At 50.8% G+C, this 1649-nt stretch overlaps 1 protein-coding gene across 1 annotated transcript in view; it reads right to left on the bottom strand.

Moving 5' to 3' along the window:
• Positions 1-284, bottom strand: part of ENOPH1 (enolase-phosphatase 1) — an 8825-nt gene extending 8541 nt beyond the window's left edge. Inside the window, exon 1 of the mRNA XM_019473223.1 lies at positions 253-284. Coding sequence (XP_019328768.1) covers positions 253-284 — 32 coding nt within the window. The remainder of the gene's footprint in view (positions 1-252) is intronic.
• Between the last annotated feature and the right edge of the window lie 1365 nt (positions 285-1649).

Raw genomic sequence — 1649 nt, forward strand, 5'->3', positions numbered from 1 at the left:
TTTATCAGTGATCTGGATGAGGGGATTGAGTGCACCCTCAGTAAGTTTGCAGATGACACCAAGCTGGGCGGGAGCGTTGATCTGCTTGAGGCTCTGCAGAGGGACCTGGACAGGCTGGATCGATGGGCCCAGGCCAACTGTATGAGGTTCAACAAGGCCAAGTGCTGGGTCCTGCACTTCGGCCACAACAACCCCATGCAGCGCTACAGGTTTGGGGAAGAGTGGCTGGAAAGCTGCCTGGAGGAAAAGGACCTGGAGGTGCTGGTTGTCAGCCGGCTGAACATGAGCCGGCAGTGTGCCCAGGTGGCCAAGAAGGCCAATGGCCTCCTGGCCTGTATCAGAACTAGTGTGGCCAGCAGGAGTAGGGAAGTGATTGTGCCCCTGTACTCGGCACTGGTGAGGCCGCACCTCGATTACTGTGTTCAGTTTTGGGCCCCTCACTACGAGAAGGACGTTGAGGTGCTGGAGCGTGTCCAGAGAAGGGCAACGAGGCTGGTGCGGGGTCTGGAGAACAAGCGTTCTGAGGAGCGGCTGAGGGAACTGGGGGTGTTTAGCCTGCGGAAAAGGAGGCTGAGGGGAGACCTCATCGCTCTCTACAACTCCCTGAAAGGAGGTTGTAGCGAGGTGGGTGTCGGTCTCTTCTCCCAAGTAACAAGCGATAGGACGAGAGGAAATGGCCTCAAGTTTCCTCATGTCCAATATAAACCAGGGGAGGTTTAGATTGGACATGAGGAGAAATTTCTTTACTGAAAGAGTGGTTAAACATTGGAACAGGCTGCCCAGGGAAGTGGTTGAGTCACCATCCCTGGAAGTATTCAAAAGACATGTAGATGAGGCGCTTAGGGACATGGTTTAGTGGGCATGGTGGTGTTGGGTTGATGGTTGGACTCGATGATCTTAGAGGTCTTTTCCAATCTTAATGATTCTATGATTCTATGACTTGCTTTTAAAGCAACCATTTGCACATGCTGGTGTGTATGGTTAGTTTCCCTGCTGGAGCTTCCCCTACAGTACTGCAGCTTGTGAAGCTGCCTGCCAAGGCTGTCTGCCTGGTTGCAGGCCAGAGCCAACCCTGGGCCAAGATTAGTGCAGGTGGATTTTTTGCACAAATGCTTATGTAGCTGCAACTTTTAAATCCCAGGATGGAAAGGTGGGTGATAACTTTTCCTGGGCTTGCCAAAAAATGTCTCAAATGGCAGACGTGACCCCAAGTTCCCATCAGCTGAGTACAAGGCTGACTGTGTATGTACTCTGAACTCACAAGTTATACTACTCTATTTTTAATGGGGCACTTGTCTTAACAAAGGTCATTCTGAAAACACATCGCAACTTCTCACCAGAGCTAGAGGACCTTTTTAAAAAGAAAAGTCTAGTCCAGTGACACTGAGCTCCATAGGACAGTCTTGCAGATGAAATGAAACAGGGTTAGGGAAAAGTGCCACGGGAGAATTACAAACCTTCCTGGAGATCCCAAGGGCAACCAGAAAGAATTACAAATTGCTCTCATTAGTGGTGTTTCACAACTGAGAAGCCACAAGCAGCTGCCACGACGGCATCTCTGGGTGCAGGAAGAGCCTCAGGACAAGAGGAAGGGCAGGGAGCTCCCTCCTTTGGGTACAGAGGCTTTTCTTAACTGGGAAAAATTTGGG

This window comes from Aptenodytes forsteri, unplaced genomic scaffold (assembly GCF_000699145.1).
Source record: "Aptenodytes forsteri isolate BGI_AS27 unplaced genomic scaffold, ASM69914v1 Scaffold342, whole genome shotgun sequence".
NCBI classification, from domain to species: Eukaryota; Metazoa; Chordata; class Aves; order Sphenisciformes; family Spheniscidae; genus Aptenodytes; species Aptenodytes forsteri.